Source organism: Erinaceus europaeus, chromosome 3 (assembly GCF_950295315.1).
Source record: "Erinaceus europaeus chromosome 3, mEriEur2.1, whole genome shotgun sequence".
Classification (NCBI taxonomy): domain Eukaryota; kingdom Metazoa; phylum Chordata; class Mammalia; order Eulipotyphla; family Erinaceidae; genus Erinaceus; species Erinaceus europaeus.
In genome coordinates this window covers 149,361,657-149,377,092 of record NC_080164.1, presented here as the reverse complement: position 1 = coordinate 149,377,092, position 15,436 = coordinate 149,361,657, and the positions used below count along the sequence as shown (strand labels likewise).

The following is a 15,436-nucleotide window of genomic DNA, read 5'->3' as shown; positions in this document are numbered from 1 at the left end:
AGCTAATTATGGGCCCCAGATCACATCAAATCAATGAGGTTTACAGTCAACAATATTTATACCCCTTTCCCATATTAGGGAGCTACTCTCTTCCCTGATCCAGCTCTCTGGTTCTTTTTCCAGCCATGACATCATCTCCCCAGACAATAACTTGGATCCACTGGCATTTCAGATTTCAGGCTCAGGGGCAAAAAGAAAAAGGAAAAAAAAAAAAAACTAGTATAGCCACAGGCCCTTGGGAATTTAACTAAAATATATGCCTACTAGCTATCTACAAAATGGAGGACCCCCAATTCTTCATCTGCACTATTCCAGCCCTTAGGTCCATGATTGTTCAACAATTTGTTTGGCTTCGTATGTGAACTCTCTTGTCAACCACCAGGTTCTAGATGCTAGCATGATGCCTACCAGACTTCCCTGGACAGACAACCCCACCAATGTGTACTGGAGTTCTGCTTCCCCGGAGCCCTTCCCCACTAGGGAAAGAGAAAGGCAGGTCAATACCCATGTTCAGCGGGGAAGCAATTACAGAAGCCAGACCTTCCACCTCCTGCATCCCACAATGACCTTGGGTCCATACTCCCAGGGGATTAAAGAATAAGAAAGCTATAGGGAGGGGATGGGATACAGAGTTCTGGTGGTGGGAATTGTGCGAAATTGTACCCCTCTTATCCTAGGTTTTGTCAATGTTTCCTTTTTATTAAAAGAAGAAGAAGAAAAAGAAGAAGAAGAAGAAGAAGAAGAAGAAGAAGAAGAAGAAGAAGAAGAAGAAGAAGAAGAAGAAGAAGAAGAAGACTAAGTAGAAAGACCAAAGAAACCAAACCATCCTTTGAAATTGAACTTCTAACCTTCCAACCTGGAGAAAATAATCTATGTTATTTGAGTGAAATTCATAGTGATTTGTTATGACAAACTGGCAAGACTAGCACATATATTAAAAACAATGGAGAAGAATGTACAATGTTATTGTATCTATGGAATGGAATCTAGTAGTGTGACTCTCAGAAATAAAATTATTGTAGTTTAAAACAGAATATTTAAAATCTATGTTGGTAACTGGACTATGAAGAGTATAAGAACTTAGATTTGATTCCTACATGTCCACCTCTTTCCTCCACCATCAAATTTTGGCACCAGTGTTGTATAGTTGATGAAACAGCACTGATAGGTCATTACAACTAAAGTCTGTAGTTTCATTAGGATTAATTTGATGTTGTATATAGTACTGAGTTGGACTACTTTGACTCAGACAAGATAGTCAGTTGCAAAGTGTATTTTATCTCCCTGTGTGACATCGAGTTATATTAATACTTTACTACTTACCATATTAATGGGATCAACTGGTCCAATGCTGTTTACGTAAACATCAGTTTCAATTACTGTGGGTCTCACTGCAAAATACCAACAAAAAGAATAGTCAAAGATGATTAGACATAATTAATCATAGAAAAATTTAAATTAATTTTTTACTGGATAGATACAGGTAAACTGAGAGGGGAAAGGAGAGAGAAAGTGGAATAGAGAGGGATTGAAAGAGGACCAGGTGGTGGGTACCTTCTCTCAGGTCCCTTGACAATTCCCATATATACTGAGGCTCAAACTTGAACAGATTATAGCAAGACAATGTCTTGCTTGGTATACTTTCCCTCCATTCATCCAGTCAGTCTCTAAATGGCATATACATCCTAAAATAGGATAATATTTTAAATATTTATCTAATGTTATGATAAGTACTGGAAAAGTAGCCCACCAGATAGGGTACCTATTTTGCCACAAGTGTAACGCAGGTACAAAGCTTAGTACCATATGTGTGGACTGCTGTGTTGGCACTAAGGGAAGCTCCAGTGTTGCAGTGTCTGGCTCTCTCTGTACTCCATCCATTTATCAGTCAATCAGTCTATCTATCTGTCTGTCGATCTACCCACCTATCTATCTTATATTGATTAAAAAGTCAGCCAAGAACAGTAAAATTATATATATACATATACATATACATATACATATACATATACATATACATATACATATACATATACATATACATATACATATACATATACATATACATATACATATACATATATATATATCCCTGACAACAGACACATGTATACACTTGCACATACATATTCTTAATGAAAAATATTATGATGAATAAATACTCACAATGATGATACATTTAAACTTGCTTGGGTTTTTAAATTGAAATCAACTTATTTTTTAAAATTTATCATCTATTATATTAACTTTATACAATGAGATTTACCATAATAATCATAATAATTTGCACTAATGAGATTTTTTTATTATGAAGAACATTATAACATATTTTATTTTGATTCATATTTTCCAACAAGTAACATATAAAGGGATCCATTTATTGGTTCAGCAAGTTCACTAAGGTATAAATATGTTTGTTTACAAAGTAGACAAGAAGGAGAATTATCAGAAGGAAAAACTATCATCTCCCTCATGGATATTTACAAAGATAACTAGGATGAAATAAACCTAAAAAAACACCTTGTGTATTAAATTTCAATTAATTAATTTAGCTTTTTTAAATGCTAAAGTAGCAGTGTTTAAAAATATTTATGTAGTTTTCTCTTAATTTTATCTCCCTATCTGGCCTGGTATTTGTCACTCTGAAAATTCAGATGCTATATTTGATCTGGGAGGAAGTACTATCCTATCTAACACATAGCTGAGTTAACAAACCTCTCCAGCCAGGCCTATCTCCCTGTCCAGTATTTATTAGACTAACAGAGTCCCTGGCCAACAGTATTCAAGGGAAAGCTTAAATCACTTTTTAGAACTGTGTTTATATAATTTTAAACCATACTTAGTTTTTACCTTCTACAATAAATAAAACCACAAGTAGGGAAACTTAATTACCTCTATTTTTCCTGAAGCAAATATTTTAATTACTTGGTTTCCTAGCAGAGAACATGAATAAGATTTATTATAAATTGTTTTAGTGTGTAAAACCATTGGTTGCTAGACTTATATACCATGCAGAAATGTGATTTCACCTGACAGTCAAAATGCAGATTTCTTTATTTTTTCCTTTTATTTCTTATTTATATTATTTTATTATTTTTATTTTGTTTTATTTTTTTCTTTATTGCCACCAGGGTAAATACTGGAACTTGGTGACTGTAGGATGAATCCACCATTCCCTCAAGTTATTTGTTTGTTTGTTTTAATTTTATCTATATTTATTTATTTATTTATTATTGGATGGAGACAGAGAGAAATGAGAAGGGAGGGAGAGAGATAGAGAGGGACAGAGACACCTGCAACCCTACTGAACCATTCATGCAACTTTCCTCCTGCAGGTGTGGTTCAGGGGCTTGATCCTGGGTCCTTGTGCACTGTAATGGGAGCACCTAACCAGGTGTGCCACCACCTGGCCCCTTATTTATTGATTGATTGATTTATTTCATTAGATAAGACAGAGAGAAATTGAGAGGAAAAGGGGAAAATAGAGGAGAGAGTTATCTGCCAGAGACCTGCTTCACCACTCGTAAAGTTTCCCTCTTCTGCAGATGCAAAGTGGGTTTTGAACCCAGGTTTTTGTGCATAGTGACATGTATACTCAAGAGTGTGTGCCACCACCTGGCCCCCACACCAGATTTCTTAAATAAATGTAAGATTATATGATTTTGTGAAGGTTTTATAATTTAATTTTGGCTAGCAATTGAACATAGGGTGGTCTTTTGAGAGTATTATCTTTTATAATTTGCCATGTTTGATGGATTTTGAACTTCAGTCAATAAATATTAAACTCATAGGTAGAGTTACAAAATGTTTTATAGTACTACATAATTAACAACAATACAATAGTTTTGTTCTATTTATAAGGACATTTATTGTCAGATTTATTCAACTGACAAGTGAAATATGCCAGTCTTATTCAATTAGTTTTTTTGTAATTAGAAAAATCAACAAACACCAAGTATTTAATAGTATGTAGTAACATCCAGAAAAAAAATTATTGAGAGTTACTATTTAAAGAAATTTCATATTTACAAAGTAAGAAAGTCTTATATACTTTGATCTCTCTTGGTTTCACAATGCCACCATGTTATCTAATCATAAAACAAATACACATTTGTCAAGAAAGTATTAATTCTTCCCAGTACCACTATATAACAGAGCTGAACAGTGCTTGCTCAGGTTTAAAAAGAAAAGTATTAATTTTGCAAACATGGTATGAGCCATATAAATTAAGTTAGCCTGGATTGATAAAAAGAATCACATGAAAAGTCCACATAGAACCCTAACGCTGATAAAGAATATATTTAATCAGTACTTTGGTAAATTTGTATTTGTATAGCCTGGCTATGTTTGACCTTACTTTGTACCCAATTTAAGAATTATGTGCTTCTAATATTTTATCTGATCCCATAACATCAGCCACAATTAGGAAGAATAATAACCTAGAAGCAAACTGAAATATTTCATATTAATTTTATTCGTACAGCTAGTAGGTTATAAGTCTCAAAAATATATAAAATACAACAGAAATCTGTGACTGTTTCTTAAAGACTTATGAACCCATCATATTGACTTATGAATAATATTTAGTGGTGAAGTTAATAAAATTTATAAAACTTGGTAACCTAATAATCTTTCTTAGCACTATAATTTTCTCAGTCCAATGTTTGTCCATTTACAGTATTTAACAATAACTAAGAAAATCTGGTACTTCTGCAGCAAGTTACTTTTTTATAGATGGAAGACCAGTAGAGACAATACAGGTATATTATATTTTGCAAAATTTTTTTTGCTGTGAGTCTAAACATTTTGCTTAAGTATCTCACAAGAATGCAAATAATAATCTTAGTAGAAGTGATCATGCAGAAATATTAGGCATTCTAAGCAATCTAATAGAAATCCAGAAAATTAGAAGAAGAAAAAATAAATACAAGTTGAAAACAATGAATATGGGAGGGGGCTACAGAGCAGCAGCAGCTGTGTTTCTCTCCACTCCTCTGCCTGGTCAACTAAGAATAGCAAAGGAGACCACCTGGGACCACAATAAGACAGGACCAGAATGACTTCAGGAACCCACCAAATCACCAGTGAGTGCAAACACGTCTGGCTTGTGGACAGAGAGGATCCTAGGGAGAGATTAATTGGCTGGTAACAGTCCAGCAGTTTACCAGTTGAGACAACACCTCCAGTCTCTTTCACCAACAAAAAAACTGCTGAAGGGAGGAGAGGACTCCTTTAAGACTCACTAAATGCAACTGTGAGTGTCTATTGCTACTGCCCTCAGAATCTGGAGCAGTGGGGGGAGGCCCTGTGCTGAAACCAGGGGACAAAGAAGTAACCAGAAAACTCAGGAGAAAATCTATACCTCAGTGGCCTAGTAGTGGGGCTGTGAGAGACTCTTTGCATAACCACTGGTATCTCTGCCCCACCCTGGTTTATCTCTTGCTGAGGAGTCAGTGATTAGGCTAAGAAGCCTACTTACAGTTTAAAAGCCCTCAGGCTCCCATTGCCTACAGGGAAGAAAAAGAACAAAAGAGGCTTTTAAGTCACTGTGCTCCAACTCAGGGATTAAAGTAATAATGAAACAACTGTTAACTTCCACAACTATAAACCTTTTAAGTACCTTACTTACACACAAGTCAGTGCAAGCAAGAGTGATCAGGAATTTGAAAAGTTCTGAGAGAGGGACCTCATAGCATAATATATAAAATGGTTAAACCAACAAGAAAAAATATTGAAGAAATGAACCAGGACAAGAGTCCAGCTAAAAGACCACTAAAGGTTGAACCACAAAATAATGAGGTCAACATCCAAACATCAGTTAAGGAAATAATAACAGGAGTGAGTAAAGAGTATGGAAAAATTGTCATCAGAAATGCAGAAACAAAAAATGAGACTCTGGAAGAAAACACTAATTATCTCAAGGTTATTTGAGAGCTGAAAGATGAAATAGCTGAGCTAAGAACGCAACTAGCTGAACAAGGTAAAACAGTCTTGAAACAGGGTAACAAAATAGATGAACTCCAAAAAACAGTAGAGGGGAGAGAGAATAGAATAAATGAGGCTGAAGACAGAATTAGCAAGATCAAGGATGAAATAGATACAGCTAAAAAAGAAGTAAGAGATCTTCTCAAAAAGAGATTAAGATATACTTAAAACAACAACAGAGACCTATGGGATGATGTCAAAAGAAATAATATATGCATTATTGGCTTACCAGAAGAAGAAAGAGAAGGAGGGGAAGAAAGCATACTACAAGAAATACTAGCTGAGAACTTCTCTAATCTAGACAACATAAAAGACATAAAGGTTCAAGAAGCCCAGAGAGTCCCACACAGAATTAACCCAGACTTAAAGACACCAAGACACATCATATTTAGAATGGAAAGTAATAAGGCTAAAGAAAGGATCCTGAAGGCTATAAGAGAAAAACAAAGAGTCACTTACAGAGGAAAACCCGTAAGATTAGTAGCAGACTTCTCCACACAAACACTATAGGCCAGAAGAGAATGGCAAGATATCTATCAAGTGTTCATTGAAAAAGGCTTTCAACCAAGACTACTGTATCCTGCTAGACTGTCATTCAGACTAGATGGAGGCATCAAAACCTTCTCAGACAAGCAACAGTTGAAAGAATCAACTATCATCAAGACTGCCCTGCAAGAAGTTCTTAAAGGTCTCCTATAAACAGTCACACCACCATAAATAATGCTATCTATCAGAACACTCTAAAAATTTACAAGAATGGTGCTAAAATATCTTCAATCTTTGATATCAATAAGTGCCAATGGCCTGAATTCACCTATTAAAAGGCACAGAGTAGAAAGATGGATATGAAAACACAACCCAACAATATGTTATCTACAGGAAACCCACCTAATTCAACAAGACAAAGACAGACTCAAACTGAAAGGATGGAAAACTGTCATACAAGCAAATGGCCCACAAAAAAGGGCAGGAACAGCTATTCTCATATATGACATAATAGACATTAAAATATATAAAATTTAAAAAGATAGAAATGGACAATATTTACTGCTCAGAGTATCAGTGAATCAAGAGGACTTAACAATTATTAACATCTATGCACCCAATGAGAAGGCATCTAAATACATCAAACATCTACTGAAAGAGCTACAGCAATATATTAACAGCCACACAGTCAGAGTAGGGGACTTCAACATCCCACTATCTCAACTTGTCAGATAATACAAGCAGAAAATCAATAAAGTCATTAGGGAGCTAAATGAGGAGGTAGGTAAACTAGAACTATTGGACATTTTCAGAGTCATTCATCCGAAGAAAATGAAATACACATTTTACTCAAGTCGACATGGGTCATTCTCAAGGATAGATCATATGTTAGGCCACAAAGACAGCATCAGCAAATTCAAGAGCATTGAAATCATCCCAAGCATCTTCTCAGACCATAGTGGGATTAAACTAACACTTAACAATCAAAAGATTAGTAATAGTCCCAAAATGTGGAAGCTCAATAGTACACTACTTAACAACTACTGGGTCAAAGAGGAAATAAAGGATGAAATCAAAGGTGCCAAGACTATTAAATGGGTTAAGCAGAGTCTCTTCAACAAATAGTGTTGGAAAAAATGGGTTGAAACATGCAGAAGAATAAAACTGAACCACTATATTTCACCAAGTACAAAAATAAATTCCAAGTGGATCAAAGACTTGGATGTTAGACCAGAAACTATCCGTTACTTAGAGGAAAATATTGGCAGAACTCTTTTCCACATAAATTTTAAAGACATCTTCAATGAAACTAATCCAATTACAAAGAAAACTAAGGCAAGTATAAACCTATGGGACTACATCAAATTAAAAAGCTTCTGCACAGCAAAAGAAACCACTACCCAAACCAAGAGACCCCACCTCACAGAATAGGAGAAGATCACTACATGCCATACATCAGAGCTTGCCAAACTCAACAACAAGAAAACAAATAACCCCATCCAAAAATAGGGGGAGGACATGGACAGAATATTCACCACAGAAGAGATCCAAAAGGCTGAGAAACACATGAAAGTATGCTCAATGTCTTTTATTGTCAGATAAATGCAAATGAGGACAACACTGAGATAACACTTTATTTCTGTGAGAATGTCATACATCAGAAAAGTTAACAGCAGCAAATGCTGGAGAGGTTGTGGGATCAAAGGAACCTTCCTGCACTGCTGGTGGGAATGTAAATTGTTCCAACCTCTATGGAGAACAGTTTGGAGAACTCGAAGTGAATATTTGTGTTTCTTTAGACATAGACATGAAGGCAAAGAGAGCAATAGTGAGCACATTACCAAAACTTCATCCAGTGCAGTTGGGACTGGGCTTGAACTGGATCATGCATAATACTTTACAGCAGCACACTATCCAAGTGAGCAATTTCTCAGCCATATTTGTTGTTAGGAATAACAAATTACTCTCTTATTATTTCCTGAATAAAACCTATAGTGCATAACCTGTTTAAATTTCATGTATAGGCATCTTGAAAACTGTTATATTTTATGAATTCAAATTTTAAGTACATTATTTAAGATAAAGATATTAAATTTCAAATAATTTTTACATCTGTGGTAGTATTGCTATGTTTCATAATGATTATTTGTAATTTAAAATAGAATTTTCTGTTATAAATACTGGCAAAGTAAATATTGAGAAATAGAGATGTGGACTTTGGAATTTGGTTAAAAAAATGGGAGCAAAAGAGGAAATTTCTCACTTCTGCAGCAGTAAAATGAATCAACTGGAAATTATAATCTCTCCCTTAGAACAAAGCAAGTAAATACACCTACAAATCAAATCCCTTCCAAGTACGTGGGCTTTGATTTAATGACAAATGGTACATAAAAAAGCTATGAATCTTACAAAATAACCAGAAATCACAAAAGCCATAGGAAGAAAGGAAGATTACCATAAAGATTTGTTACTGAAGTAATAAATGAAGATCCAACACAAATTAACTGAAAAATTATTCAAAAACAGTAAATAGAAAAATGTTTTATAGAACTATGCTAAATAAAGTAACGTATTTACATTGTTCTAAAACATCTAAGAATTAAGAAAACTGGAAAAAATAAAAACAATAAGATAGATGTAAGCCTAAGAAACTAGTACTTCATCTTATTATGCTGGTTAAGTCTCTACCATCCATTTGTGGTGGCAAGTGAATAAAGTTGATAATGGAATTGAAAAACACCAAATAACTGAAATCCATATGCAAGTGTAATAAAAGGTAAAGAGACAAAAATTAATATTTTAGTAAAAGAAGAAGTCAATAAAAATACATTTGGAAAAGTAAACTAGATTCACACTTCATACTGTACACAGAAATGAACTTCGCATGGATCAGTAAACTAAATATTTAAAAAAAAACTTGAGTACTAGAAGTTAGTGTGGATGCTGAGATTAACTTCTAAATTTGGTATAAGGAATACAACTGAGTCATTAGAAAAGGACAAATACAGGATGATCTTATTTATAGATGTAACTTAAAAAAAACAAGGTCAGAGAAAAAACAAAGTGAATCTTGTATTGGGTTTGCTGCATTGCATCAAAGCAAAGAACTCTGGGGAAACAGGAAGGGAGAAGGTAAAAAGAGAATAAGACTTCTGATGGAAGATAGTTGGAAGGGACCTTGTCAGGGTCTCTGGCGGGGTGATATCCAGGGGAAAGGTAACAGACTGCTTCTTTCTAGAGTAAAGACACCGGGGAGACCTGCAGCATGCTCAGAACTCGTTTATTAGCAGGTGGATATGAGTTAGATAGAAAACCAAACAAAGGGAATTATTATTGAAATATGTCAGAAATTACAGGTTTCTTAAAGGTCGGCTTGCCCCTATGGTAGGGGGCTGGTATGACAAGAATTGATGCAGATACATAAAGGTCAAGATAATTAGTCTCCTGATGGAGGCATTTAATTACCCAAAGGTGTTTGAGGGGAGGAGAGGGGTTGAACCAGTTAAGGCAAGATAGAGAGAGGATAAGCAAGGTTTGATGCAAATTGAGGACATCAAAGGGCACTGCTAGGAGTGTGTGATAAGGTGTGTTCTTCTGTGATCAGAAGGTGACTTTGAGTAAGTGAATCTTAAAGTAGGCAGCCATGTGGCCTGCAGTTAATGGAGGGAACTATTGGGGTTTCTGTGGGCTTGAGAGACTAACAAGGCAAGCTTAGTCTGGGAGACTTCTTCCCTCTTGTCTCACCTCTATGACAAGAGAGACTTACCAGAGAGGTGTCTATCCAGACCTCCATCCAAGGATGGGAGAGCTCCCCTACGCTCTACCAAGCTATCACATAGTCCCAACAGGACCTATGTTTGCAGTGAGACTGTTTTGCATACCTCTTCCTTGGGAAGATGAGAATTTATATTCTTGTGCCAATGACTGAACTGTAAATTGTTAAATCTCTCCCTCCACTATCTCTCTCTATATACATAAATATGTATTATAATTTCTTCATAAATATATGACATATCTGGGATAATTCAAGAAAAGATGGATAGATTTGTATACATAGCAACAAGAAAAATATAAACTAGAAGACATAAAGAAAAATGACAACTGAAAATAAGAAAAAAATGTGCAACAATATTATAGATTAAAGGCTAATATTCTTTTGTTTGTGCCCTAAGGGTGCTATCTGTATTAGTATAAACCTGCTACCTTAAAAAGTAGTAAATTTTTTGTTCATGCTCTGGAAGATAGAAGTACAAAATCAAAGTGGACACAGGCTCTACTCACTCAGGAGACTCTAGTGGGGAATCTATTATTTTCTAGTCTGAGTTTTATCATTTCAGAAATTCCTCATCTCCCTGTGGTCCATCTTCACATCTTCAATTCTGTGTGTTTACTTCTTCCCTTTTCTTTGACTCTCTCTTATAAGGACAACTGAAATTTAACTTAGGACCACCTGTGAGATTCTAGGATGATATCCTTACCTAAAAATTAAATATTTAATTATCACTGCAAATATCTTATTTCCAAATAAGGTAATAAGCAGAAGATTGGAGGATTAGGACTAGATAATCTTCTTGGATACCATCATTCAGTCTTCCTTCATATGCAAAAACTTCTATACCTAGGGAGTCAGGCAGTAGTACAACGGGTTAATTGCACATGGTGAGAAGCACAAGGACCAACTTAAGGATCCTAGTTCGAGCCCCCGGCTCCACACCAGCAGGGGAGTCACTTCACAAGTGGTAAAGTGGGTCTGCAGGTGTCTATCTTCCTCTCCCCCTCTCTGTCTTCCCCTCCTCTCTCCATTTCTCTCTGTCCTATCCAACAACGACATAAATAACTATAACAATAAAACAAGGGCAACAAAAGGGAATAAATAAAAATAAATATAAAAAATAAAAATAAATTCTATACCTTTCATATAAGCTAAACTATATGTAACAGTATATATGTGTATCTAATATTTTATTTTTTAATAATTGAACAAAAGATGAAGCAAAACCAATTACTTTGATTGGTTCATTATGAGAATGAGAGTGAGGTAGATCATAAATTTATGAAAAGTGATTTCACTACCTATATATTTTCCTTTAATTCTTACTCTTAAAATCCTGATATTACTTCCCTCATATCAAAACTAATGGGCAAATAATTTGAATATGAAATTAACTAAAAATGAAATCAATCATTATCACTAGAAACAAAGTTTATTAAAAGTACATGCTATAACTATACTATAATCACACTGACAAGAATAAGGAAGGAAAGAAATGACCTAGGTAACTTTGAGAAATGCTACTCTATTAGATACAATGAAACTTGAAGAACAATATTTTTATTAAACACAGTACAGGTAAGGAATAATTTTAGGCACTTAATTTGTTTTTGTAACATGTGTACTAGATCCTAAGCTTTTTTTATTGGAAATAAATAAGTGAGACTATCAACTATGGATGAATGATGGGCAGGTGTCTCACTGTTGAATAAAGAATTACAAATAAGGAAAAGGTAAGGGGATAGATGGTGGCACACCTGGTTAAGGACACACATTCCAGTGGGCAAGGTTCAAGCTCCTGGACTTTACCTGCTGGGGGAAGCTTCACAAGTGGTGAAGCAGTGCTTTCTTTCACAAGAGGTGAAGAAGATTTCTTTTTCCCTCTTTATCCCCTTTCTACTTCAATTTCTCTCTGTCTTACCAAATAAAGTAAAGTTTAATTTCTTAAATAAAAGTAAAAGGTAAGACTTAGAAAAAACTCTGTAGAGTTCAGATTGTGTGAACTAATAGTTCATAAAATATGCATAACAGACACAGAATTAAATATGTGTACAATGTGTATAGAACACGTATTTTATTTTATTTTTTAATATTTATCTATTTATTCCCTTTTGTTACCTTTGTTGTTTTAATGTTGTAGCCATTATTGTTGGATAGGACAAAGAGATACCGAGAAAGGAGAAGACAGGGGGGAGAGAAAGATAGACAACTGTAGACCTACTTCACCGCTTATGAAGCGATTCACTTCCAAGTGGGGAGCCAGGGGCTCCAACTGGCATCCTTATTCTGATCCTTGCGGTTTGCCACCTGTGCTTATCCCACTGCACTACAGCCGGACTCCCTAAAACATGTATTTTCTGCTTCCGCCTCCTGAGAAGATTAAGAAGCACTGGCGTCCAATATCATCAGTGAACATAAGTAGTGCCTAAACCTTTATATCTAATACCATTTTGAAAGAGGGACCAAAAAGGCATTCTTTGGAGTAAATAAGAATCCCACTGCTCTGTCAAGTCAAGTCTGTAATACCATATTTGATAAAAAGAAGTATATACTCAGAAAATGATGTGGGTATGTCAAGTATTTGGAAGACTAGTAGACTAATTATATTGTTACAGTGGATAAGCTTTTTATGTGTGTGTTGTTTTTTTTTTTGTTTGTTTGTTTTCAGCAGGACTTATCCCACTCCAGTCTGAAATTTTCAGATATAGAAACAGAAAAAGAAAACAGAGGAAGCTTTGAGGTTTTGTTGTTGTTGTTGTTGTTGTTTTTAAATGACTGCCAATTGATAGGAGTGTACATAAACACCATTCCTACCACCAAAAGACTGTGTCCCGTCCCCTTCCCTCAAAAAAACCTTTGTGTTTTTAAGCAACAAAATTTTGATGATTGGGCGTCTGGTGGTGGCGCAGTGGGTTAGGCGCATGTGGCGCAAAGCGCAGGGACCAGCATAAGGATCGCGGTTCCAGCTCCCGGCTCCCCACCTGCAGGGGAGTCGCTTCACAGGTGGTGAAACAGGTCTGCAGGTGTCTTTCTCTCCCCCTCTCTGTCTTCCCCTCCTCTCTCCATTTCTCTCTGTCCTATCCAACAACGAACAACATCAACAGTGGCAATGATAGTGACCACGGCGAGGTTACAACAACAAGGGCAACAAAAGGGGGGAGGGGGAATGGACTCCAGGAGAAGTGGATTCATGGTGCAGGCACTGAGCCCAGCAATAACCCTGGAGGGAAAAAAAAATTTGATGATAGTAATTATGATGATTATGATGATGGTGATGATGATGATAGATTGTTCCATCTCCCGGTTTTACTCAGGGAATACAAAGACACCTATTGGATGAGACCCATGCACACTTATGCTCACAGAAGCACAACACAGTTTATAATAGCCTAAACTTGGAAGCAACTCAGGAGCCCAATGGCAGATAAATGGCTAAGAAAGTTGTAGTACATATATACAATGTAGTATTATGAAGCCATTAGGTATGATGAGGTTATTTCCTTTGCACTATCTTGATCATAATTTCAAGGTATCGAGTTAAGTGAAATAAGCTAGATAAAAAAAAATGGACCAATACCAAATAATCTCACTGACAGGTGGAACTTATAAAAGCAGTCCAGTAAGGGAAAACAGAAGGTGAAACTTGGACTGGGTGTGGTATACTGCACCGAAGCAAAGGACAATGGGGAAGAAAAGAAAGAGATGGTGTGAAGGGACAGTGAGGTCCTGGTGTATGATGGTGAAGGGGCCTCTAATTTGGGAGACTCCTATCCAGGGTAGATGAGATATTGTCCTTATGTGTTAAAGACTGTACTATAAGCTACTAACCCTGTCCAACAAAAATAATGACTTTTAGATTATTTAGATAAATTAAATATTTATTTTTTCAGTGTTTTCTCATGTAAATAAATAAGTAAATAATTAGAAAGTGATAGCTTTTCTTAAAGCATAAATGCAATTAATATTAGTAGAAGGAGTTGTGACAATAAGATATTATTTAGAAAAACAGAACATTGGGGGCTGGGTGGTGGGACACCCACTTAAGCACACATATTCCCAAGCACAAGGGCCAGGGTTGGAATCCCTGCTCCCCACTAGTGGTGAAGCAGGTTTGCACGTGTCTTTCTCTACCTCTATCTCCCCATTCCTTCCCAATTTCTATGTCCCCTATCTAATAAAAATTAGGGGTAGGCTGCTGGGAGCACTGAGCCCCAGAATAACCCAGGTGGCAATAAAAAATAAAAAGGAAAATAGAACATCAAAAACTGTTATATATTGTTGTTACTGATGGATACTACTAGATTAATGGTCAAAAGTAGACTAAAATTTCCATGTGTTTTCCTATGACATATTTATTAATTAAAAGGAGAAATTTACTTTGGAGAGAGCTGGAGGAAGTCACATTTAACTACATGAGCAAATCTAACATCAAAATTAACAGATATTAACATATTTTCTCTATTTTTTTCACTTTCTTTAGTTGTCATTAGAACTATCAATGTGGTTTGGTGTGTGCACATGAATCTACCACTGTTTTTCCTTTCTTTTTTTTTCTTTTGTTGATAGAGGCAGAGAGAGAGGCTGCGAAGGAATGGAGACATTGAGATGAAGATAGAGAGTTTACTCTATAGAGGTGTTTCACACATGCAGGTGGGGACTGGGATCTTGATTGTGGATCCTTTAACATGGTGATATGTGCCCTCTACTGGGTGTGGCACTTCCCAGTCCTAATGTCATGTGTCTTTTAAAATAACACAATGATGTAGTACAATGTAACTTTGACAATATCCATGGCAAAATTTACAAATTCAGCCAAAGAATGAAAACATGACAAACCCAGATGAAGTCATTCTGCTATCTTTTTTTAAATATTTAAAATAAAATTTGAACTATTTAATTACCAAAACTATCTTTAAGTAAACATTTATCAGGTTTATATATTTCACAGTCTTTCTAGATGAAGTCATTCACAAACTACATGCACCTATTAGAGGATTTTGCATAATAATAATTACACTGAGGAATAATTTAGCCATTTAGACACAAAGCCATCAGTTGAATTCATAATTCAGTGTTAATAATTAACCAGCAAGGATGGTGGTAGCTATTGATTTAAAAAATTAACATGATATACTGGAAATTTTAAAAATCACAATTAAAAATTAATGAATGCAGTGATCAATTTAAGGATCT

The 15,436-nt window shown here is 35.5% G+C and overlaps 1 protein-coding gene across 1 annotated transcript in view; it reads right to left on the bottom strand.

Annotated features, from left to right (window-relative positions):
* Window positions 1–15,436, bottom strand: part of GABRG1 (gamma-aminobutyric acid type A receptor subunit gamma1) — a 59,564-nt gene that overhangs the window by 25,714 nt on the left and 18,414 nt on the right. Inside the window, exon 3 of the mRNA XM_007539675.2 lies at window positions 1,324–1,391. Within this exon, the coding sequence (XP_007539737.1) occupies window positions 1,324–1,391 (68 nt within the window). The remainder of the gene's footprint in view (window positions 1–1,323; window positions 1,392–15,436) is intronic.